Below are 23542 nucleotides of genomic sequence, written 5' to 3'. Positions count from 1 at the left end.
GGCTATCTAGGCACATGTTTCTCGGTCCGTACGGTAAGTCCGTACGGTTCCATTCGCTGCTAGCCGTGTCGCTCTGAGGAAGGAAAGCGCCGGGGCGTGTTCCGTGAACTTTTATCAAGCACTGTACTATGCTGCCGCCACCCACAGTCCTATACGTTACAATCTGGTTCGTTGCGCGCTTCCCTCGCTTAACCAATTGGCAGCTACAGATTGCAATGCGTCGAGTTACTGAGTTACTTAAAAAAAAGTCGAGTTACTTAAAAAAAAGAACGAGTTACTTCCAAGTTACTTCGGACACGAAATAGCACTACGCAGGTGCAGCGCGCGTGAGCACTTGAGTTAGACCTTGAGTTGCCTGCGGAGGAGTGCAACACGCTTAGATCGTTTTCGCTTATGCCCAACAATAGACCTCTCCCTGTTTGTAAACAAATGACGTCATAGTGTTCAACAGCGCCAAAATCTGGTAGAATTCGCTCCCTGGGGGCTTAATCACTTCCATCGTTCGCGAGCCAACGAGGGGCGGAGCTCTCGTTAACACGAACACGTGACACGTTTCACGTGACGCGTGACGCGCGTTTTTCGTTAACTGGACAAAGGTACATTCAAGGAAAAGACAACTGCCCCCGTGGAAGAGACATTATACCGGATTTTGGGCTAAGCTGGGCTCCCTTAACGACACATCGGCGAATCGCCGCTTTAGCTGCCCCTGCCATTTATTCTCCCGGCAACGGTTTAACTCTCTCCGACGCGCTGTTCACCGCCTCATATTGAAGGTATAGGACGACTACTGTTCAGCAATGGCGGAGTTGGACCTTTTTGAGAGGGCTAGCTGTGGAAACATAGCCTATTAATTTTCAACGGGTTATTCTTTCTTTCCTCTTTCGTCGTTGTCTTTCTCATCTTGCCGCATATGCGCAGCGTGTAATAGATAACATCAGGTAGAAACAAATAGTGACAAATATATTACCCGCGTTGGTGCTAGTTGGGGCGCACAATTCAATGCCGCCACACTAGCAGAACACTAGTGCAGCCTCAGCTTGCCGTCAGCCCACGGTCGGCATGCCATGAGCATTCCTATCCTAACTAGAGTCAAATTCTCAGTTCAGCACTAATTCCTTCGAAATGGCGGAGTTTATTTTTAGTTTCCTTTGAAAAGCTTGACCGCTGTGCGTTAGACTGTGTCACATGGTAAAAGAACGCATGGAGACAAAGCGTACACGCACACTTTGTTCCTGTGCGTTCTTTTACCATGACAAATTTCGACCAACGCACTGTTCACCTTCTGGCAGTCTGGACTACGTTCCTCGTGAAAGATGGAGTCCCTGCAGTGATTTGGACAGGATTGTCGGTAAAATGAAGCCAGCAGGATTATCTCGGATATATACGGAGTATATACTTATCCCAACCAACGTTGCTAACACACGTGTTGCGTCTGTTTGGCCTCATGCCACCAAAGGCTCTTTCCCGTTCGAAAAATATGTGACCAATTTGTTTCCCTTCCTTTGGGTTTTTTACACGTTAAGAAGCTATTGCGAGGCACAAAACCGCTAGACAACACCCTAGAGGGTCGCCAGGATCATGCGCGCGTATAAGACAATGTTACCACCACAACGTGACTCTCTTATCGTGTCGAATCTGGCGGAAATCTTATGGTTCGGAACGGCCGTTTAATTTCCTTATCCTCTTTGACGGAGTTCTCGCATTGTACTTTTTCCGATGCCCTTTTGCCTCTGTTTCCGACGACAGCACCAATATAACCCTTTTCGTATACGATGCACCCCAAGCAGTAAAATGCGTGAGTATATCAACAATAATCTTCTCCACCGTTGAACCACAACCGCGGAAGTCGGAGAGGGAGTGTGGAATATGGGCGCGTTAGGTTCGTGCTCCGGGAACGTATCCTTTTTCAGGGGGTCACTTAACACCTCCAAAGTGACTTCCGGTGCACGTTCCCGGATGCGCCCTGCGCACCCCTTCATCGGAGCCGACGCTGGGGAAGAGCTGGGATAGTTCCGGAGCGTGAAGCATGTTCCGGTGCACTGCCTTTTGAAATGGCGCAACCGTTGCAACACGTTGCAACCGCACATGCTCTTTGTGTTTCCAGAATCATCGGATGTCGGCTGTAAATAGTGATATGCTTACAGAGGACTGCTATGGGCTACTGCTATGTTTACTTAAAAGCAGACGACAGAAGAAAGCTCGATAGGTGGCGCGCGCTCAGCGACTCTGGCGCTCGGCTTCCGAGTTCCCTCACAAACACCATTAAGTGGAGACACCAAGGGTACGTTCCCCTGAGAACCCGGGATATAGCGCTCGGGAGCCTGCATAAAGCCCGAATCTCATAACAAGCGACACGCGGCACATACACGCATGAAGTGACAAAATCGACGTCACCGCCGCCACGCGAGCGTGAAAAAAGCTTTGTCGCGGATATTTCTGCATCTACTCCCAGTAGATATTTGTAGCATGTCGCCGAGCTCGTTGCCTCTTGTTTGACAAAACCAGCTAGATTTGGCGACGTGAAACCAAAACTGAACGCGTGGGCAAGGGAAAGGTTGGAGAGGGCAACCTACAAAAGTAGCAGACGAAGAAGTGGGCAGAGCGTTGGGAACTTCAACCGCAGCGCCACTGCGTTACGGCGAATATTACATGGCACCTTCATTACAAGTTCTCCTCGTTTGGACGAATGAAATACTATTTTTGGTATATTTATGGCAATTTACAACGTAGCTCGAATAAAATAAGCATTGCTCCTCCAAAAACATCATTTCTCGGCGACGAAATGTCGCTGCTCAAATGGACCGGGACGTCGCGCCATAACCAGACGCAACAGCGACAAATTCTGCAGCGCGTCTCTTGTCGCTTGTTATGGGGTCCGCGCTTAACACGCGCTACGCTTATCAAAAAAGAGAAAAAAGAAACGCGCGAGTCAGGAAGATTTTGCAGGTGGTAATGTCGTTATAGTAGAACCCTTTGCCCGATTCACACCTGTAGATGAACAAACACGAATGTTACTTTTTTTTTTCTTTCTCTCTGTGCAGATTGGGAGGATTCTCCTCCTATCCGTCCGTTTCCCTTCCGTGCTGTCCTGTTGCTGTCCCCGAGCGTCCCGGCCAGCGACCGCTACCAGCGCTTCGCCGACGCCGTTCTGCGTTACGCCGAGACCAAGCCGCTATGCATACCCATGCACATGGAGCTCAAGTTCAAGGTAAGACGCCATTGATTTCTGCTTCGTTGACGACCTCATGCTACAGGGGCTGTGAGAGAATGCTTTAATAGGCTTCTCGCCCTTCGCCCCAAATGTTCATGTTGATGTTATTACCGTATAGGGGCATAGCCTCCTATATGGTAACTATGCCCGTCAGCTCGCTCCGCGCACACCGAGGAGGAGCCGTCGCGAGACGAAGCGGGGAGGCGCCGCCAGGGGCGCCACACAAGTTGGGTCACTCGCGCAGCAGGTATATACGGAAAACGCGCGGTGGAGTCGCGTATGCACAGAATTCCTTGGTCAAAGGTGATTAGTTCCTGTGAGCACAAGGAGGGCAGGTCCTTTATGAGTGACGACAGTCACCGAGCGCATTTTCTGGCGATATGAAGAAATATCATTTATTAGAAAGAAATAGCATTTAGAAATAGCATTTATTTTAACGGCCTGTGCAAAGCAGACGAGTTTTATTGAAATATACATGTCACAAGGAATTGTTCTTAAAGTGAACATTGCTATAGTCCTGATGAAATACGCATAACAAATTCCAATGCCGTGACAGAAACGAACACTGAAAATACCATGAAAATATATGGTAAATAGGTAGATATGTAGCTAGTTGAGCTTCACATACTTTTTAGAGAGGGGCTTCCTTTTGAAAGCTTTGTAGGTGTGATTTCTGTCAGTTGCATAGAAAGCAGATTTACGAGAAACGGCCGAAAGAACTTCGAGCAAATGAGATGTACAAGCGCGTGCCTGTGTTATTTTGTGTCTGTGGACACTGAAGCAATGTGCATTCACAGATCGCAGGCACAGCAAAATGCAACAATGTGTTCAGCGGCTTCCATTTGTTAGCTCCATTTGGTTGTTCAGAATCATTCTTCGTGATTCTTGGTTGGAGGTGGGATGGGGGAAGTCGCTGAAGACAGACGGCACGGCGTCTGGTTTTAGTCGACGCCGCTTGTCTTCGATGAAATCGGAAGCGAGGAAGTGTCTGCTGCATACTCTTGAGTAGTTGCAAGTGGAGTTCGGTGACCACCCATCCCTCTTGACCGCTACGAGCCACTTTTCTCGTATGTCCAGTCGTGAAGGCATTTCGTGGAATGTCACCTTCTCGCCCAGCACAGGCCTTTTCCCGTCCGAACGACAAAGCGGCACACAGCAGAAGGCCATGAGTACTGCTAGAGAAATGGGATTTCAAACTATTTTAGTGCCTATCCATCATCCCAAGCCAGGTCCTAACGTAGTGTGATTTCGTCACTGGTGATATAGAAACGATCACATCAAGGGGCACACGTACTTCGACAACTGCTCTTATTCTAACCGCCTACTACTGATAGATCACCAGATTTTGTTCCTTTGCTGAGATATCACGAACAACTTAAGTACTTAGCTCACCTGTTGTCCATCTAGACAACATAAAAAGATCAAAACGTCACACACGAGCACTGTGTTTACGGGACATCAGGCGAAACCTGCGAGAGCAACCCAACCAGTGTTGCCACACGCAAAAAAAATTATCTGTAGATCCGAGTCCGGAAAATCTGTAGATCGAGCTAAAAATCTGTAGCCACTCAAAACTCAGTTTCTTGAACGCTTTGCCGTCAAATCTGGAACGTCTGCCTGCGTCTCTAAATTAGTGGAAGAGCAAGGGCTTATTTCGTTCCACTGCTGAAGACCACAGCCGGAATTTCTTGCTGCGGCGCACTGCCGTTGGAACTTTCGGTTTCGGTTTGCGATGTCGCGTTTCTTGTGATTGCAGCGGACTTAAATGTCTGCTACAATCACAAAAAAAGTGTCACTGCACGTAGATTTTAATACTTTGACATCTGTATTCACATCAGCTGTGACGCTCCAATGCAAGAATAACCTATCGCGAGTAGTAGGAACATTTCTCTCGCTCGTTCCACCATCATAGTGATGAGCGAGGATCACAATGGACCACAAAAACAATGAAGCTCGATATATTATTTCCACAGACATAATGAAAGCGTACATGCGTGACGTGAATTATAAACGTTTGGTTTCACTTCAAAGCCAGCCAAGTCAAGTCTGTGAGGCAAACTGGTAACGCGCACATACTCAAGAGGTGGTGGTGCTGGTGAAAGACCTCGCCAAATATTCAAGAAAACTGATTTAGCGTTGAGGCTCGCCAATGGTTCGTTCGCTGAAGACGTCCTTCTCCTCCGGCAAGCCCCGCCAGTTTCGTGATCGACGAATCAAACCCTTGTCAATGGCAAAGGCAAAGCAGCTTGACCCAACAGCATGCGTTTTGTGTGCAGGAGGCCAGTTGTGGTGGTCGTTGAGAGGCTGTTTCTTTGATTCGTTTTCATCGAATTAACTGCAGAAAATATTCTAAAAAATAGTCGGTCAAACACTCATTCCCGCGTTCTGTTGACGTTTTTCATCGTTGTCATTTTGTGCACCGATGCGAAACTCGTACTGCGTCGAGTGATCCATTCATCGGACCAACAATCATGAGATTTCCATAAAGGTCTGTAGATCTGTAGATTTTTCAAAAAGTAGGTACATCTCATGATAAATCTGTAGGTGTGGCAACACTGAACCCAACGTCAGTGGCGCCTCTGCTCGGTTGCGGCGGGAAACAACACCCCCTTTCCCGGGACGGCGCCAGAGAGCGGAGCTGACAGGCATAGTTAGTATATAGGAGGCTATGATAGGGGTTATTTACCACAACTTGCAAATAATAGAGGGAGATAACACCGGTGGTTGTTAACAGGTGCAGCGCCTACCTGTAATGCACGATAGATTTCCCCCGTTGGACTATTTTTGGTTTGTTTTCGTTTGGCGTCCTCATTTTATTTTCTGAGAACTCGCATCATGATGAAGCGTGTAATTGGTATATCAGCCGAATTTTATTCTATCGGGTGTGAATTACGTTCTCAGTCGGAAAGCTGGAAGCGGACCTTAAAAGGCCTGAGGGGACACAGGCACTAATTCCGCAGAACAAAAAATGAAAATACAATACAATACAATAAAATAAAATATTCCGCGTTCTGTGTCTGTCTTATCGGAGTGACTTGTGCGGGACGGTCCCGCACGAATTATTTCTGTCTCTGGTAGACATCTACTCTGAAATGATTGATTTTCGGAACACGTACTTCGACGGCCAAGATGATTAAGCAAAACTTCTTCACAGAATACTGCTTATAGCATACTGTTCGAAAGCTCCGATTCCGTTATTTTACGACCCTTGCGTATCGCCAATCATTTTACGAGCCTCTGATAGGCAAGAAGGAACTTGGCTTATCAAACCACGTCTTGGCAAGTGGTGTCTATTCTTAATTGGGTGCCGATTCTCATTTTTGTTTGTTGCATTCCCGAAGTTCCTGTAACGCGTTTTATTTTTAGAACTGAGAGGTGCGCTGTGAAGGACGACAGAAAGAAAACAGCATTGAGAATACCGTGGGCATCTCCTCTGGGCACATGCGAAAGGAACAGTACTACTAGGGTTGTTTCAACAACCGACTAAGCTCTATGGTGCTGTTCACACATCGGGTTTGCTTTTTATATCTTTTTACAGACCTTGTGGAGAGATTTACTCGTGGTTCGTTTTTGACGAAAGGATTGGCAGATGCGCAGGTGCAAGCGGGGTAGACACTGATGCTCATTCACAGGAATGTGACCATTTTCGCGTCCGCGTCTAACGCGCCCAAAAAGCGGCACGTATTCGCTGTTACTTCACTGATGTTTGCATAAAGTGCGCAGCGTCCAAGCATAAGAGTTTGCTTATAACTGGTGTAAGGTTGCCTTCATTTTACCGTTACCGTGCATTTTCGCTCGGCATGCTCTCAGGAACTTTGGTTCTTTGTGAGACGACCAGTAGCGCCACAGGAATGATATTGCACGTGGAAACCGGGTGCAATGTACGCGTTTCCTGAATGTGAGGATGGTTGAAACAAAAAATCAAGGTGCATAGGTGTGGCCTACTGTGGAGCCGTTAATTAAACACTTATACCGAGTGAAGCTCTATTACGACTCCTCGTCCCTTTTTTTCTGCTTGTTACGTAAACTTCTCTAATGTCACTGATGTCAGAATTCGTCTCTAATGTGAAAACTTTAGGCCCGCCCCCAGCACACTCCTACTTTCAAATACGCCTCGCGGATGAGAGACGCAGCGCCCTTCGAAGTGTTCTTGTGTTCTAGTGAGATGGACGCCTCCCCATCGTACGATTCCAACTACGCTGACGTGGCGGCACCTGTCAGCGTTGAGAGGAATTGGAAGGGTCACTGTGACATTCTGCCCGCTTAGCTGTTCTCTTTAACTACTGATCATCTCTTCGTCTAATACTTCGCAAATGACGAATAAATCATCGTCCGCCGTTCAGCGCTTGAACGTAATTCGTTGGGTTTCTCTGATCGAGCCTCGCTATATTGGTTTCACGATTCGGGTCCAGAAAGGGGCTACCTTTCACGCTTAGGGAGTCGCTGGTTTGTAAGACGCAGTAGACGCAATTCAGCGGGCTGCACTCTCATTGGCTGACAGAATACGGAGTCGGAATCCGAGGCCCTTGCGATTCTCTAAAAGCCCCACTAAAACTAACGTTTCTTTCCGGCAGTCCAGTCAATATCACGTTGTTGTCCTCTACAGTAACGATGGAGTGCAATTGCGACAGAGCACACTAATACTTGCAGGCGAGTAGACGCGTCATCGGCTCGTCGGTCGCGGCGCTTAGCTCACGCGAGATACTGGGAGGTAGTGGGAGCGAATCCCATCGTTAGCTGGTGCTCTCTGATGCATCGTGGTAGACTTTCCGGACGGATGTCGGCACAGCTCATCCGAGGTAAGCCTTGGATGCACAGTAACCCCCACGTATCGCATTCTTCACGCTGTCCTTCGTCTGCAAGACGTCAGTTGACGAAAAGTCCCGCCAGCGGTGCTCGCTGACATTTTGTCAACTGACGTCCGGATGACTGGAAATACGTGGGTTCGCATCCTTCCACCAGCTGTGCTGTTTGAGGTTTTCCTTGGTTCTCTGGGGGACTTTCCAGACGGATGTCGGGACAATTCCCCCTGAAGTCGGCCCAAGGCACATACTAACCGCCCCTGTCCTCCACTCCTTCATGCTGTCCTCTCTACATCTGTTGATGTCTGTACGCCGCTCATAGCTATAGTTGCTTCGCGGCCCTCGCACGGAATAGAAAACATGTCATCCTTCAGGTGATTGCTTGCGCGTTGGTGAGGCTTAACTGTTGTCTTGTCCTAGTTGTTGTTCGTTCAGCCTCTCCAATGTGCGTCCGTCGTGTGTCCAAGTCTGCTCACCGCTCACAGTCACAGTTGCATCTGGTTGGCGATGCTAACACGGATCAACGAAGACGCACTGTAGCCAGACTTCTGCCCATTACTAAAAATAGTAATTGATTGCCGTTACAAATTACTCGACTCTAAATGTCACGGTTACTCAGCCATTACTTTGAATTCATGCAAAAATTTCCGCATTTGTGTGCCCAAAAAGAGAAGAGAAAGAAGGCTGAACCCCGAGTCATTGCAACAACAGAAATGCCACGAAGGAGGACCTTTCCTTTCTTTTTTTTTTTAAATAAACATATCTGCCCCCCCCCCCTCTCCACACACACACACACACGAAAGAATCGCGCGTCAGAAGTCAACAATTATCTTTCCTGTGTCTCAACAAGTGAGCCAAACAACCTTGCTGTTTACACACTAACACAACCACTGCTTCAAAATAACGGAGCGGTTTAGTTTCAAGAGCAGTTGCGTCTCAAAATTTTTGTCTGTCATTTTGCCGCGATTCCTTGTTAAGCGTTACACAAAGCAACAGAGCTGCAATCTCATATATATATAGGCAAAAAAAAATATATATATAGGCTGAGCGCTCGGTACTACGTCACAATTTTCGTCACAATTACGCTCGTATAGTTGTTTTAGGAAATTGAAATGGAAAATTTGCAACACTGTCGCTGGAAAACTACATTGCATGCGCCTAACACTGTGGCTAATACAAAAGAAGTCGGCTACGTAGCCGTCAGGAGCAGCAAGCCAGTCGTGAACATAGGCATAACCACCTAGATAGAGAAAGCCTGCTTACTCGTCGACGTGACGTAACAATTACGATTCAGCAAATCAGAACCGTGTTTTCAACGGCGGCAGCCAATCACGAACGTGCCTTCAGCGGTCGTCTCCATGAAGACGAACCACCGTCGTCTGCGAGTTGTGATTGAACGTCCCCGCGTACTAAATGGGAAAACTTAGAAATAAAGCGCAAAACGGTCTCAATCTTTCCAAAACCGATTTTCTGGAACGCGTCTGGCGCTTTCTGTCTAAATCTTTATGCCTGCATGTTCCACGTGAGCTGCAGTCGTTTGAGAGTTCCTGGATTCGGAGATCGGTGAACCACAGTAGCAGACGAGTTCTGACTCTTAATGACCATGTAGCGAAGGAGGGAGAGGAGGCAATGAGCAGCCTTTCTCTATCTAGGTGGCGTGACATAGGTCGCTGTTGCTTGCCAAACTGGAGATTATTTCCCAGCAGGCGTCTCTCCGAGCCATTTCACCGCATTTTTACTGGGGAATTGAACAATTTTAGCGCTCCCGATCACATGTATAACTACTGTGCTGTGTTTACATGCAACGCCGTTAAACTAGGCCGCCTACATGACCTGAAGGTACGAGGGTGGTTCCATAAGTTTCCGGCCCGACCAACTTTTAATACTCATAGAGACGAAACAAGTGTATCACTTTTCGACATAGTCACCCTTAACTTCGATGCACTTTTGACACCTTTCAACCAGCATTCTTATACCCTTAAAAAAATAGTCCGAAGTTTTGTCCGCAAAATGCTGGAAAACTGCCCCTTGCACTTCGCTATCGTTTTGAAATCTCCGTCCTCTGACATCCCTCTTCAAGTTTGAGAACAGAAAGTAGTCACTCGGTGCCAAGTCAGGACTGTAGGGTGGGTGGTGGATTTCTTCGAAGCCGCACTCCTTCAGTGCAGCCTTGGCAACTGAAGCCGTGTGGACAGGGGCATTGTCCTGGAGCAACCGGACACCTCGACTCAACCTGCCGCGCCTCTTTTCTTTGATGGCGTCTCATAGTCGGTGCAGGAGTGAACCATAATAAGTCGCATTCACTGTGGTGTTCCTCTCTTTGAAGTCGATGAGGAGGATCCCGTGAGAATCCCAAAATATTGTTGCCATGATCTTCTTTGTGGATTGTGTTACCTTGGCTTTTCTTGGGGGTGCTTCTCCTGGTTTGCGCCATTCTCTCGACTCCTTTTTCGAAAGGGGATCATAGTAGAGCACCATAGTCTCATCCACTGTGACAATTGACTTCAATATTTCTTCTTCGTTCTCTTGACAGAGCTCCAAAAACTCTTCGTCATCATGCATTTCTCTCTCTCTCTCTCATTCACAGACATCGGACAGACATTCACATCGAACTTATCTTGGCACACGCATATTGAACACATTATCAGTAGTGCCAATCGCACTCTGGGTTACATCAAACGTAAATGTTATTTAGTACCTCTTCACCTAAAGTTAACACCCTACAAAATACTCATTAGACCAAAACTCGAATATGGGGCAGCTATCTGGGACCCTTATCAAGAATCGCTCGTTCACGCCATTGAAGCTGCTCAGAATCGATCAGCACGTTTCATTCTCGGCAATTACAATCACACCGCTAGTGTATCATCAATGAAAAATAGCCTCCATGTCCCACCTCTGTCTGTGCGCCGTAAATTGAGTCGCCTGAACCTCTTTCATAAAATCTATCACTACAACCCTTCGTTGAAGGAATCCCTCATTCTCCCACCCCATTGCATATCGCGTCGCGTCGATAATAGCCAGAAAGTGGGTATTCATCGCTGTGCAACCACAACATTTTCTGAGTCCTTCATACCTAGAACATCGCTTCAGTGGAACCAACTGCCATCATCATTATCATCAATAACTGACATTACACTCTTCAGGAAATCAGCAGCAATTCATTACTCTGTCAGTGATTAGTTTTGTTAGGCCACCTTGTCTGCGTGTTTTTTTTCTTTTATTTTGCATTTTTATGTTATGTTATGATTGCAATTGCCTTGTATATGCCTGTCGTTTCCCCTTTAGTTTCTTGTCCCACTCCCCTCTGTAAAGCTTAGGCCCTGAGGGTACCAAAATAAATAAAATAACTAAATATCAGAGTGAACCGATTTCTCTAAGCGGCGCATTCTCCAACACGTAAACAACAGAGGAAAATAATCTATCGTTTGAACCACCATAAATTCATGCTCGTGACGTAATCTAATCGAACACTATACAATTTTAATTCTAACAGACACTACGCGTTACGGCGTACCTACAGCGTGTCTTTGTCCATCTGCTACGGACCATCTACACTCTTAAAGAAAGGGTGTACTTTAACTCATTTTTTTGTCACATATATAACACCCTTTTGGAGAGTACAATTACGCTCAAAAGGGTGTCTCCTCAGTCCCTCAAGGGAGTAGCATAACACCTTTCTCCCTACTGGAGAGTAATATTACTCCCCGGCAGGGAGAAGGTGTTATGCTACTCCCTCGAGGGAGTGAGGAGACACCCTTTTGAGTGTAACTGTACTCTCCAAAAGGGTGTTATATATCGGGCAAGGAAAGGAGTTCAAGTACACCCTTTTTTTTAAGAGTGTACACGAGCTTCGTCCACCAGCTCGCCTACGTTTATGCCATTCGATCAATTTACACGAGTGCAGGATTGGTTAGTAACAGTTCAGGTTATAATGCTTTGAGGTTTCACACGTTGTCTCCGCATAGCACCACTGGCTGCATAGCCACTAATTCTGCGATGTTACGCGGGAAACAAATTAACATTTTAATTCGTCTCTTAAAGCAGTACCTTCCTGCGTATATTTGCTGCACCTATCACGTCCTTTTTCGTACAACCAAGTCTGCATAGAACGTGCAGTTCGCGTCAACCCTAATAATAACACTGCAAATTAAAAAAAAATCGTTCTCATTTCCGAGCGCGATAACAGCCACTTCACTGTGTGAATGTTAAGAGAAGAAAATCCTTGCGTTAAACTAACAGAATACATTTGTTCAACTAAGATTTCCTCATGTCCCCAAGGGTTGCTTCAATCGCTCTCGGGAACGAGACCATATTTTTTCCGTTGTTATTGTTAAGGTTGACGGGAGATGTACGAACGCATCTGTTCGCACCAACGTTTGTGTGTTTGTTTCCTGTTCTTTCTCGCCTCTCTTCCCGACATGGTACGCTTCTGTATCATTATCGGTGCAGCTTTCCCTGCTTCTCATCTCACCGAGTGTTTGTACAGAGCGAAACAGGGCGACCGAAGGAGGAGAAAATCTATTCCGAGTCAACGGAAGAAGAGAAATACGCGGTTTGTTTATCGTGGCCTACCCAGTGCAGTTCCTAGAGTTAACGCCGAGGACTTCAGATGTTTGTCATCTTTCCCGAGAACGCATATCACACGAAAAGACACCATTACAGTGGCAAGTGCAGGCTGTTGGAGAGGCTCGCCGAACGAATTGATTCTATATAGAGGTGCGGAACGGGTGCATCGGGTTGGTATAAACCGTATCGGGGAGCTTTGGAACTGAACGTTTCATCCTTTGATTGGCACGCAACAAAGACAGCAGCATACAGAGATGGCAGCATGATCAAGCAGCATGCATTTTACACTTAGAACAGGATGATGGCACGGAACTTACGTCCTTTAGTATTTACACGGCGGCAGCACTGATAGGAGGGGACGCTGTTGACTGATTTGGATCGTTTGTCTTTAGCGCGATTATCCACAATTTTCGTTTTTTTTTTTTTTTTTGTCGCCCATGTCGTGAGTACCGATTTCAAGCGTACCCTCTGGAAGCGTACGTTTTATTCAATGTAGCAGTGTCTTGTACAGCACGGTACGAGACGCCTTTCGAAGATGTACCGGCAGCCGGTGGTGATGGTGATGCTGTGAAAGGTACCGGCGGACATGTTTGGTTCTCCTTTCGTGTGCTCCAACTGTCCTTCTCTGTGCATTTACTGCTCAGTCGCGTTACTGTTTGCAGCACGTGGGCTCTCCAAGATGCCGTCGTATGGTGACTCGGTAAATCTGGAACGCATACTTCTCCGTGGACTGTTCTTACAGAGTTTTTAAATGAGCTAGATTTTTCACCCCTCAATGTGATGAACTTGCTTTGTTCACGATTATATCCTACTTCACTAAGCCGCTGCCCTAAAGGCACTTCTCTATGTTTGTGTGCCTTTATTGTCAGGATTATTGTGCCACAGCCTTTATTGTGAGGATACCACTATATTTTCAGTCAGATTACCTCTCTCAATCGGGGGGAGTATCGCGATAAAACACTTCAATCATAACAATGAAACTAAAGTATTGTTGTTCTTTGCATACTCTATCGTTTCCCATACCACTTAGCGGCGCGCCGTAACAAATAGGCCGACTACCCTTCTCGTTGGAAAAATACAGAAACAATAAAAAATGTCACGTTGAAAGGAGCGCATATTACGGCGAGTTGATGAGACGTAATTGAAATGCGACGGGGCGTGATCAGAACCTGCCCCCTACCGTCTTTCGTCGCGCCATTCCTTTTAACCGGACGACAACATGTTGCTCCTGAAAGAAGCCGATGTTTTCTCCAGGGTCTCCTAATCGATCCCCCGGGAGAAACACCGAACAAATCGTTTTGGGAGAGGGTAGTAAATGCTCTGCTCCGTCCTGCTTGGAAACGGAGGGGACGAGAGATACAGTCGCTTTGTTTCGATAGACCTGCCTAACGATCCCGCAGTGAAATGGAATAAGGTGACTCTTGTTACTTGAACTTGTCATTCACGCATAATATTCTTTCTGTTCTTAGTCGCTCACAGCCACCTTTCACGCTCCCTCTTACACTTTGAGTGAGTGCGTTGTTTCGACCGTTTGAATGAGGCCATCGGCAAGTCGTCAAAAGAGAGTCGTGCCAGCTTCGTGTGATCGATACAGCTCTTGACCGGCAGTCAAGAAGCTTGGTTTCGACTCCCTCCGCTCTCCTGCGTATTCGACGACTGCAATATACCAATCTTTCGTGGCGTTTCTTTCTCTGTACGGCGTTCTGAATTCTGGTACGTCTCAGCACTTCCAGTAACAATGAAAACGACGCTTTCGGTCCCTGAAGTGAAATGACACTACTAAGACTATACTGTTGGACTCCTGGAAAGGCTATAGACTTTCCTATTTTCAGCTGAACGTTCTAAACTGTGCAGATAATACTGTGGGTTTCGGTCTTCTCCACAGGGGTTCTTGAGATTGCTCGTTTCTATGGGCGTGTGCGAAGAATATCTGAGCGGGTGCCACGTAATTGACTACGTGCGGGAATGGCAAGTGAAGGCGCGGAAGTAGAACAGCTTTCTCCGCTGTCCGTGAGCGACGTTGTGGTGTTTCGGCTTGTGATTCCGTATGCGTCGCGCCGCTTTGTGTTTCTTCGTAGGCTGCTACGCTTTATTTACAGTAAGTTTGGTTTGAGCTGAAACGAAGTGCACTCTAGGATACTTTGAGGTACCTATTTTCGCTCGAAGGAGAGGTTAAGGGTAGCGTGAAGCAGCGGACAGACTGGTTATGTTTGAGACGTATTTTACGAGCTCGTTGCTTGTAAACCGATCACAAATTACACATGTGGCAGGGAATGCTAAATATTTTTAATTTGCTAGTAAAATTGTGGTAAAACGGCTCGGGGCAACGTCTGGTGGAAAATATTACCCAGTTCGTCAAGCAACACTGCAGCCCCATTCTAGTCAAAGTAACCGACCTGGATTACTTCGTGTCTCGCCTGTCATTGGTCGTTATGTGAAGAAGGCGTCAAGAACAGAGATGATTGTCAAGCGCCTTCGACCAGTAGTCGAGCACTTGATCCTGCACACTTCACGCTTGATCTACTTTATCAGGAAGATTGCAGGATTAAGAGGTCGACTATTGGTTGAAGGCGCGTGACATTCATTCCTGTTCTTAGCGCCTTCTTCACGTAACGACCAATGACAGGCGACACACAAAGTAATAAAGGCCGATTACTTTGACGAGAATAGGGTCCCTGATCGATGTTCTCGACTGGCTCGCTGCTCATAAACAGCAACTTTATTTCATGACGATGATTGGGGTGTTTCATTGCCAGGGTCAATACCCTACCCAATTGCTGGTGATGGTGTGGGAAAATAAAATAATGTGTCACCTCACAGTGAGGACCGCTGTCCTACGGTGTCCAAAAAAGGTCAGGGCAGAGCTTTAGTGGGCTGGATTTGCTCAAGGACCAAGCAAGTTTGAAAAGGAGAGGGGGCGAGATTGAGAGTCTCGCTCCAGCTGATCGAGAGACTCGGAAAGTGTGGTTCTTGAAGGTTGGTGGTGTGGGGAATGAAGGAGAATGTGCTCCAGACCTTCCACATCACCGCAGTGACGGCATCTGGGACAGTCAAGTTGTCGCAAGCGGCAATGGCACTGAGCTGTAAAAGCCGCGTGAGTTGCATGCGACGAATTAGCGCAGCGTCTTGAGGAGACGTGTTCCGTGGCGTCCGAAAAAAACGAGCGTTGGATCAACTCTTCTGAGCATAGGTGAGGGGAGAGTGTCATTCATCCATTGGCATGAAGCTAGGGTTGCGACTAGACGTCGAAGAATGGAACGACAGTCTCCTGTCAGCAGTGCAATACTCGATTGTACGTCTCCGATAAGCTGCTTCTGCGGCGCTGTCAGCCTGTTGATTCCCCACGTCACCACACTGGGCTGGAGCACAGCCGGGAACCAGCCTCTGCCCTGCTTCGTACATAAGCTGGTAAGCCATTACTACGTAGCCGACTTGTTTTGTTTTAGAAAGAGTGTTATGCGCGAGCAATGTAGTTTTGCCGGTGCATTTTGACGAACAATGCTCAGTCGGTGGCGACATAGACACTGTTGCACGTAATTTTCAATTTTTAATGTCCTCAAAAGTTATGAGCGCAATAGATAGTTTGCAGCTTCCTGTCAAAATGACATAAGAGAAGTTGCAATGTGTCGTGGATTTACGCCTCCGATCCGAAGCTCTGCTGGAGTCGCATAGCGTCAGCGTGCTTCCACGCAAAAAATGAGCGGATGTTCAGCGCTTAACTGCACTAATTCTGCGGAACAAGGAGATAAAATGTATCGCGTACCCTGGGATACTGCACCTTACCCTTATGAAAATGATTTTCTAGTTTCTAAACAGGACCAAATTGAAAGTCTACCTATGGCTCTAGTGTCAATCTTGTCTGTTGTAAATGCATAGAAGTTGTAATGGTTTGTAATTGGTAAACTGTGTACATTTTCTATACAGAAATCAGGAACTAGAATTTATAGATTTTGAATGCAGTCTGTGTAGAGTTTATAGTGGACGATGGACATGACACCGAATTAGCATACAAGTTCCCATTTTTGCATATTCTGGTACTTCCACTCAGTCTTGTTTTTCGCTGCACACTTCAAGAACATACTAATACATATGATGTGCATGAATGAACATGAATATTATTGTATACCGATTTATTGTGACTTATCGCTTCAGACGCAGGAACATTTACTTTTACTGCTGTACTTGACATACTGCTGCTACACTGTTAGGAGAAAATGTATTTAAGAGGGAAAATGTATAAATAACGGCTGAAGTGCCATATTTGTACTTCAACACCACCGATAAAACCCCGTTGAAACCATGTGTAGGCTATAACCTATACCTTCCACAGTAGAGTATAATACGGGACAACGCGACACCACACTCTTAGAAATGAACTTCACCGCATAGCACGCTCCTAGCCAACCATCATCTCGAATGATATCGTGATCTGCCCGGATTTGTTAAAAACGGGAGGCGTACGCCTTTGTTGTGACAATTATGAACAGCATAAGTGTCACAGAAGAGGCGTACGCCTCCCGTTTTCAACAAATAAGGGCAAATAACGATATCATTCGATGTGATGGTTGGCTAGGAACGTGCTATGCGGTCAGTGATGGGCAGTACTTGAAGTACCAAGTACTCAAGTAGTACTTTAAGTACATTTCTGTGTACTTGTACTTTACTTTAAGTACATTTTAAATCGTGTACTTTGTACTGTACTTAGAGTACTTTTTTCCTGTACTTTCCCATCAAGTACTCAAGTACCCAAACTTGAACTCCAGACAAAAAATCACAAAAGAGAATCAAAAATGCATCGTACTAAAAGTGCTAAAATGACAGCAAGAAAACGAAAACACACAGATAGCGCTATCTGTGTGTTTTCGTCTTCTTGTCGTAATTTTAGCGCTTTTATTGGGATGCAGTACGTACCAAGAGTCCCAGTCTGACATTTTACCAAAAAGGATTTTTGTGCTGTTAAAGAGCATAATTGTTGAAGCTAATGTATTGTCGAGAGGCTTGAAATGTTGAAAAAGTATCAAGGCTTCTATGATTATGTAAAACGAATGGAATGCAAAGACACGCACACATTATGACACTGCAACCGGCAGCACAATGACTTGGTCAGTTGTCATTCCACTTCTCCCAATGCAGGGTTCTACGCTTTTTTGATATGGTTTCCTTCATTGGCAATTAATAATCATTTGATATCACAATGTGTGATTGCATTACATGATGAACACTCTGAAAGACACACATGCTTCCATTTTTACATTTTACGTTTGTTTTTTAAATTTGTCACATGGATTACATTGCTGCAGATCACAGTCGTATAAAAATGATGGCTTACATTGTGCTTCATCCTCTTTTACTTTCTTCATATTCTTTTTTTAAACATGTTGTATTTCAAAAAGCAACATGGAATGCCCAGAAATATATAATCTCCGTTGACTTGTACTTTTTTCCCTCGAAATTTCCTAGCCTGTTATAGCAGAAGATTAATACCGGAACACCACAATATGCGGGTGATCTTGGATCAGTCAGGTTACAATACATAATCACAGCACAGCTGACGGATTACCTCTCTACATGTAACTGCAAATTATGTCATCTGATTAAGTTCATATTCACGGGTTAGCACTTAACCTAGAACTTTATGGCTTTAGAGGATTTGTCAAGAATGCTCGCTAAAGTTTTGCCAAAAAGGCAAGACACAGATAACAGTGAAATGCAAAGTGATACAAATTAAATTCGCAATGTACTTGATGAATACTTGAAGTACTTTGCCTTGTACTTTGTACTTTACTTGAAGTACATTTGGAATTGGGTACTTTGTACTGTACTTGAAGTACTAATGACCCCAGGTACTTGGTACTTTACTTTAAGTATAATCTTGAGGTACTTTGCCCATCACTGTATGCGGTGATGATCATTTTTAAGAGTGCACATTAATCCGTGGTGGAGATGGTACCATTTCAGTTAAACAGTAATTTAAGTAATAAACGCTGTCTTTACTGCAGTAGTATCTTAATCAATAGGGGTGATTTATGGTACGTGTTATTTGTTCCTGGACTAAAAATATCTACGCGTAAAGTCGCATCCCCGGCGTAGGCGGCTCCACATATTGCGAAGCTGCTGTGGGTTGTGCAAATATCTCCTTTACGCCCCGTTTCTAATTAGGCGGGGTTTCACTGCGGTTCACGCCTACATGGGAACGCGTTTGTGCGTGTCCAAGAATTTTCTTCCTCTTCTTCAACACCTTGTCGCTCGCGATGCAGTTGGATCCAGCTTTTGTGATTCTGACGTTTCTATCTTCTAAAGATGTTACACCGCTCCTCTGAATATAGTCCGATACGAAGTCCTCAAGAGGCATGCCTGACTTTGCTGTCAGGACCCGGTAAAATATTCTGAACGGTCCCCATTTCCCACTACAATCTTATTCTATTTGTTCAACAATATTATTCCTCTTTGTCCTTCTCGTTGTGGTCATTGTCATTAAAGCACATATGTTTTTGTTTTTGTTCTCTAATTTGTTGCGAGCTTGAGTGGAAGGAAGTGCTGTGAAATACATCATGATATAGAACGCGACAGGAAACACTTAAGCGGACAGAACAGCGTTGGTTTATGTGTTTCCTGTCGCGTTGTGTATCATGATGTACACCAACCAACGTGCTCTACATATCCTTGCGCACTGTGATATACTGCAGAAACAAATTGAATAGTCCTGTTTTCGGAAGTTATACCCATACAGACATAAATGGATATATGCAGCCATTTATGCATGCAAATGCATGGATATATGCATTACTACTGCGCAGAGTCTGGGCGACTTCTGTATAGAAGCTGTATCCAAAATGAGAGGTGACTCTATACATTTTCTTTAGGACATGTGTATATATTCCTGTATATATTTTCAATAGGAAACAGTCACCAAATATCTCTTACAAATGGATTCGGAGTAGATGAAGGCTGTGTTGAATTCCGATAGCATTCTAACCTACCCTGTCTAGAGTTGTCTTGTAGAATTTCGAAACTTTTTTAATGAGGGTTGGGAAAATGTCACCAGTGTAAAACAAAATCGAACTATAAGAAGTAGGCACTTGTCACCAAATGCTGCGGTGTGTGCTTACCATGCGCAATCGTGAGTTGCTGTGATAACGTTATAAACTCATAATGCGAAATAATTTTTTGTAGCCGCGAGTTCGTCGCAACCTAAGAGGCAGCGAATATATGCGTATCATGCACTCTAAACAATTTTACACCTTAAAGGGTGTAAAAGAACATGTGCATGGCGCACACCTTTTAAGGTGTAACGGAACACCATCAAGAAATCAAGGGTGTAGTTGTATGGAAGGGTGTAATGTAACCTGCAAACCATAGAAGAGGCAGCTGGAAATTATTACAGCTTCACTGCGAAAATATAGTGTTTCTAGTTTTTGCAGAAGGCACATGCTTGGTACTTTGGAGTGTCATTGTGGCAATCTTGGCATCACTCTTCGATCACAGCCATGCAAAATATTCTTTAAAAAGTCAAGAATATACTTTTCTCACACTGAACTTGTAATACTTTCCAGGTATACTACTCAGCTGTACCCTGTGTGAAGCAAAAATAGGACATTGCAGACACATGTTGCACAGCACACACATGTTATAGGTGATTGATGTGGGTATATGCGGGCATCATACATATCAGACACAATCACAGGAACTGAATAGTTATGCTTTTATTAGGTTGACATTATGCCATGCAGCATACATATCCTACATTACGTAGGCATGAAGGTATTCAAACGTATCACTTAATACAGCTTTATCACATAGTAGTAATTTTATATTTTCCAGTCATCTAACCTTGAGGGGTTAGATGACAGTGTGCCAAATGTTGAATAACTGTGCATTTGGTCTTTATATCACAACTTGTATCACAAGCTTAAGTTCTGAGTACCACAAGCACTCCAACACTACACAGGAACAGGAATACATTTAGCCTGTGTAATGGAGCCTGTCCCACCTCCAAATACACCCTCTGTTGCACCCTCATCACACCCTCCTGACAATGTCTCATAAAAGGGTGTAATTCACCATAGTTACACCCTCAAAAATTTTCAAGCCAAGGTTCTAGGGTGTAAAATAGGTGTAATACATGAGAATACACCAATTTTACACCTTTAAAGGTGTGAAAATATTTAGAGTGTGCTCAGAGTGCAGAACATTGCTGCGTAAAATACGGCCTGTAGATTTTGCTGTACCATATCTCAAATGTTGCTTGTTTTCTTTGTTCTGAGAAACACAAAATTGACTGTGTCTTTTAATCCCGTGTTAGCGCCGCAAAGCGACTGCACTCTTAACTCCGTACCCTTTAGTAAAGGGTAAAAAATCGCAATATTTTACCGTCTATTTCAGAAGCTACCAGGTACCCTCTGAGTGACACCTTTTATAAAAGTTACAAGGAAACCCACTAATTAGAGGTTACGGCCTTCAATCCAGCACCTGCCCGTAAAGGTTACGCCAACGTGCGGCTTTTTATACAGGATGTTCATTTTTATTCGCAACAGAGTAGCGCTCATTTGGCAGGTGGGTTATGTGAATCTTTGCTAATTAGTCGTTCCGTAGTTACAAACACATGCGTCAGGAAATGTCGGAAATGTTTGTAACTACGGATGGGTTAATTTGCGAAAATTAATATAACCCACCTGTCAAATGAGCGCTGGTGTGATGCGAATAAAAACAAACACCCTGTGCGTGGGATATGGACAGACATTTACAGAACACACCAATGTACCAAAATGAACCAGCAGAAAAGGAGATCTTGAACATATGTATATTACAAAAACAGAAGTCTGTCGAGAGGTGACACATTGTGCACAAGTGCGATTCTGGTGTGAGGAGAAACCATGGTCGCTTTACCATGTATGTGGAAAAAAGAACAATCTTCTAAGTGAGAAGCAATGCCTAAAAGTGCGAGGAAGCTAGCGAGTCAAAACAACTGACCTATGTTTGCTAAGCTGAACACACCCAACGAAATGGAGAACTGCAGCAGAAAAAAATTTATTCCACATTCGTGTTGCAGAGGCGAGCGCAAATGGCAATACAGTATTACATAAAACGCACACAACCTTGAGGAATATGAGTGTACAGTAACGCAGGAGACACTACATTACTGCGTTATCAGCGTTGGAGGCGCTCTGGGACGAGTTTGTGAGGTACTGCATTGCGCTGGTGACGGTATGTGAACCTGCATGTGGAATCCTGGGAACAAAAGTTTGGGCAATGAGAGTAACATTTACGGAACCATTCAAATCCGTACAAAGCACAAGGTACAAAGCAGCATAAATGCGGGAAGGCGTTCACTCCGCGATTGAGTCTTAGAATATCGTAAGAATACAACAAGTAGGAAGCTGCGAATTATATATCTCGATGCATATATCCGCAGCTTGCAAAATGCACGCCGGTGTATTGACTTGGCGACCAAGTAAGAGCAGAAAAGTAGCAAGCGTAAGTGGCGTTCATATGCAGGACCGCAAAACGCTTGCCATAATCACAACAAACCTGCGCTAAGAGCTCTTGCTATCAAAATAACGCACGTACCTAGCACAAAATGTACACTTACCCAGTGTATGAAGTGTGTGAATTAGGGCTGCGGTGGTGACGTTCGTTTTCGGTTATATATTCTTTGCAATCTTCGCACTCACTACACTTTCCCCTGAGAACACCGAAAATATACTTGTTTGCTAGCGACATCTAGCTTTTCCGTTGTTCCTAACGATACTATGATAAACGCGAGGAAAACCACTGATTAAAACAGATTGCACTTGTTAACGGACGGACGACGAGCGTTAAGCGTTTGAAGGAAACCGCTCTCAGTGTGGATGGACCTAGACCAGGCTCGGCTACGCAGCGAAATCGGAAATCTTGGTGGTTGCGGCATTGACAGTTGTTTTCCACCCTTTAGAAAGAAACATACTATCAGTATTTCAGACTGCGAACTTATAATCTGTGTTCATACAGCATTGATAACATGTAGTTGACGTATAGGTGACGCTGAAACAGATAAAAAATAACAGCGTAGATTCGCAACTATCGTCTCGAATGGGAGGCTGAAACGCGGCATTATGCTGAAAAACAAAAGGAAAACAAACGATAGGAAACTAACAAAGAGATTATCGTTGGAGATTTCGCTTAGAAGTTACAGTGTCGGAGTAGAGGGTACATTTATAAGTTACAACAAGCTGTTTTTGTTTTTTCCGAGATGTAACTTCTATTCGTGTTGTAAAGACATGACCTTGGTCGCTTTTAACCTCTAAATATACGTTACAGTGGTGTAACCTATAAGAAATCTCGAAATCTACGTCTATACAGAAGTTACATGTTTCTAAAAGTTACAATAAAGGGTACGGGTTTAAGAGTGTGTGGCTATAGTCGTACAGATGTGAAGAGATGGAAAAAGACAGCAGGAAGGAGTGGGGGACAGGGGGTTAGTATACGTCCTGGGCGGACTGGAGAAACTGTGCCGACATTTAGCCTGGAGCGACTACTTCTGTTGCGATACTGTGCATAGTTTTTGTTGGGGCTGTGGTTATTCGTAGAGGACTTCATATTTCTGTAAAAAAAAAGTGTGGTTCGCTTGGCAATTTTCAAAGTTTAATTGAAAAAATAAATTTCCCGCAATTCGAAATTGTCCAAAGCCTTCCTTAATGGCGGCAAAATTTTCCAGAAGGTAATTGCCGAAAGTCGCGCAATCCTCCGGCGAGTACGTCGCCAGTTAGAATTTTTTATCAGTTGAGACACCCTGTATAGTCACACATGTCGACGCGAAGTCGTTTTCGTATATTATTTTTTATTGGACCTTCATTTAATATGTGTGATGTCTAGCCAAGAGATCGTACTCAATTCAGTAATGGCTTCTGCAGCCTGACGTACGTGCTTTGATCACATAAAAAATTGCAAGTAAAAATGTGACAGCTCTCCTCTCTCTCCTCTA

At 44.9% G+C, this 23542-nt stretch overlaps 1 protein-coding gene across 4 annotated transcripts in view; it reads left to right on the top strand.

The window, feature by feature from the left end:
- The window catches only part of LOC135391614 (guanylate cyclase 32E-like), a 548591-nt gene that overhangs the window by 368746 nt on the left and 156303 nt on the right, over positions 1-23542 (top strand). For all 4 annotated transcript variants that reach the window (XM_064621932.1, XM_064621934.1, XM_064621933.1 and 1 more), the window contains one exon: positions 3042-3208. In XM_064621932.1, coding sequence (XP_064478002.1) covers positions 3042-3208 — 167 coding nt within the window. The remainder of the gene's footprint in view (positions 1-3041; positions 3209-23542) is intronic.

This window comes from Ornithodoros turicata, chromosome 4 (genome assembly GCF_037126465.1).
Source record: "Ornithodoros turicata isolate Travis chromosome 4, ASM3712646v1, whole genome shotgun sequence".
Taxonomy (NCBI): Eukaryota; Metazoa; Arthropoda; class Arachnida; order Ixodida; family Argasidae; genus Ornithodoros; species Ornithodoros turicata.
The sequence above is the reverse complement of the archived record's forward strand: the minus strand, read 5'-3'. Positions and strand labels throughout refer to the sequence as shown.